Source organism: Montipora capricornis, chromosome 6, assembly GCF_036669925.1.
Source record: "Montipora capricornis isolate CH-2021 chromosome 6, ASM3666992v2, whole genome shotgun sequence".
In the NCBI taxonomy this organism is placed as follows: domain Eukaryota; kingdom Metazoa; phylum Cnidaria; class Anthozoa; order Scleractinia; family Acroporidae; genus Montipora; species Montipora capricornis.
This window is the reverse complement of record NC_090888.1, coordinates 62,988,441-62,990,940: the sequence shown is the minus strand read 5'-3', so window position 1 is coordinate 62,990,940 and position 2,500 is coordinate 62,988,441. Positions and strand designations below refer to the sequence as shown.

The 2,500-nt window shown below is 40.6% G+C and overlaps 1 protein-coding gene across 2 annotated transcripts in view; it reads right to left on the bottom strand.

The window, feature by feature from the left end:
* LOC138052830 (centrosomal protein of 85 kDa-like) overlaps positions 1-2,500 on the bottom strand; it is a 19,618-nt gene that overhangs the window by 9,758 nt on the left and 7,360 nt on the right. For both annotated transcript variants that reach the window (XM_068899415.1, XM_068899414.1), the window contains 3 exons: positions 1,728-1,803; positions 877-972; positions 493-551 (listed from right to left, as the gene is read on the bottom strand). In XM_068899415.1, the coding sequence (XP_068755516.1) occupies positions 493-551; positions 877-972; positions 1,728-1,803 (231 nt within the window). The remainder of the gene's footprint in view (positions 1-492; positions 552-876; positions 973-1,727; positions 1,804-2,500) is intronic.

Genomic DNA, 2,500 nt, shown 5'->3' with positions numbered 1-2,500 from the left:
GCACTGTAGACCCGGATGCACAATTACCGGACATAACTGAATTCTGTGGGACGTGAAAGAATCCACGCACTATATGCAGAGAGTAGGCAACGAAGTGATCCTGAGGGATAGACTTTCATACACCGGACCAAAATGGCGGAAGATAAAAGCTAACCATTGTTATACTTATTAGGCTTTGTTGATTAGGCATTGCTATGTTCGCTTTGTTCTTTTGTTTTATGGACGTCAATTATTCCGGATCCGGTATATGAAAGACAAGCCAGTTGAGCTCCCAGTATAGACCTTATTCCAAAATGGCCGTCATTTAAATATTCTTTTGTTTTTATTCAAATTAGCCCTTGATGCCTCTTTCTTGAGCTGAAAATTCAAAAGAATATTTTGCCTTGCACGAGGCATCAAGGTCTAATTTCAAGTAACCTCTCCTCTTCACAGCCCTCCATTCTCTTCTCAGCTGGTTGGATAGCGTTCACGAGTGCCAAAGTGAGGCGTTACCTTTGCACGTTTTCCTTCAACGCAGTATTCTCAAATGCTAGTTTTCTGGCTTCGTCATCCTGTGAAGAGAAAAATAACAAGAAGCTATAAGAGCGCGAGTAACTCAATAATTAGGACAACCTGAATCAACTCAGAAAATCCAAAAAACACAATCAAGAAAAAAAGCATTCCGATGTAAGAAATGAACACGCATCATAACCGCGTTGAGTCGAATCTTAGTTTAATTTTTTTCCCCTGAAAATGCGGGCTCCTTTTCCCTAGAGGTGTACTCTGGCATAATTAAAAATGAACGTCGAATGACGGAGGCGAAGCTCTTGAAATGATCTTATGTCTAGAAAACTCGCGGCCAGATGACGGTCATCTCATTGCAGAGAGTGCATTTACCTTATTTCCAAAAGCTTTATTCATTCGTGCTAATTTCTTGTCTTTTGAGGAAATTGTTTCTTTTAGCTTTCCGCACTCCTCGCGAACATCCTTCAGGTAAATATGTCAAGGCAAACAACTTTACTGGTTGAACAAGTTTAACTATATCTAAAATTCCGACAGTTTGGGCAAAACACATCAGAAAGAAAGTATTGGTGTACTGGTGGGAACGCTTTGTTTTTCAAGGCTCACTGCCGGCCTTGGCGGCGTCGCAAATTTCCCTTTCGTAAACGGTCTTTGCCATTTCAAACGGTCCTTGCCATTTCTCAGAACGGTCTTTGCCATTTGAAATGGTCGATGCCATTTATAACGGTCGACTACACACTTCACTTCAAAGAAAATTAAAAGAAACAAACTAAGAATAAATGTTAACAAAAATTAAGACAAAAAAAGGAGAAAAAACATTTATAAAAGAAAAACTGGAGGAACAAAAGAGTCCGAAAATTTCAAGACTCGAACCCGAGTTCTTAGCCCTCACCCTAAACAGACCCCTTACCCGAACCCTAACTCATATGACCAGCGAGACACAACTCCCAGTAACCGCAACCTTTTGAGTTCTTAGACCTAATGAGTGTAATTCAGAGCTAAAAAATGGCATCGACCGTTTCAAATGGCAACGACCGTTTACGAAAGGGAAATAAGCGTTGGCGTCATATGAGGGATGCGTTCGTTGTAATGAGTCCAAGAGGTCTTTCGCCAGGTACATGTATTCGCATACTCTTTTTTTCTTGATCCTTGAATCAGTGGGCATCTACACTGATAGTAATATCCAATTAATATTATTTATGTATTGCATGGTTAACAAAAGATATAGTTTTCGTTAATTTTTGATGCTCTTCCACTGTGGGTACATCCTTCAAGTATCTTTCCAAGCTCTGCTTTTCACGTCTAAGGAAAACAGAACAATTAAAGAAAGTGAAAACAAGAACTTTTGACCATACATTACCTCTCTCAGGTAGTACATGTACACAAACTATCATTTACAAATTTAGCGGGGAAAAATCTCTCGTAAAAACATTGTTTGCTCGAATCTTCTTGTTAGTGGACGGGGTTTAAATGAAACTATTGACCGAAGGTAGAGCGGTTTTCAAGTGAGTGTCCTAAAACAAAAAACCAAAGTAATTACTTTGGCCAATCAAAAAGGACGGAGACAATCCAGTAAACCAATCAAAACTCGAAGTAATTACACGTAGCGGACCCAAAGCGCGGGAAAACGTGCACGCGCGAGCCACGATTGGTTTTGCTTTCACTTCTGATTGGTTGAAAAAGTGGCGCGAGAACTTTGAACCAATCACTGAGTGAAGTAGATGCAAAACCAAAGTAATTCGCTAATTACTTTCGACACTCAATTTGAAAACACGCTACTATTCGAGAAGATTAGGGGATAAAGTCCCCGGTGTTGTGGCTGTCTTGTTCTCTCCAGCAGAAGTGGCCGGCTTGGCGGTGATGTCTCCAAAAAGGCTTATGGTGTATGAAGCCACCTAAAGCAGAAACAGCCGCAAGTCAAAAAGGGACTTTGCCGAGTGCTGGAACGTGTAGATGTAGATGTCTCGAATATGTAGACACGAGCTGAGCAGGAAAAAGA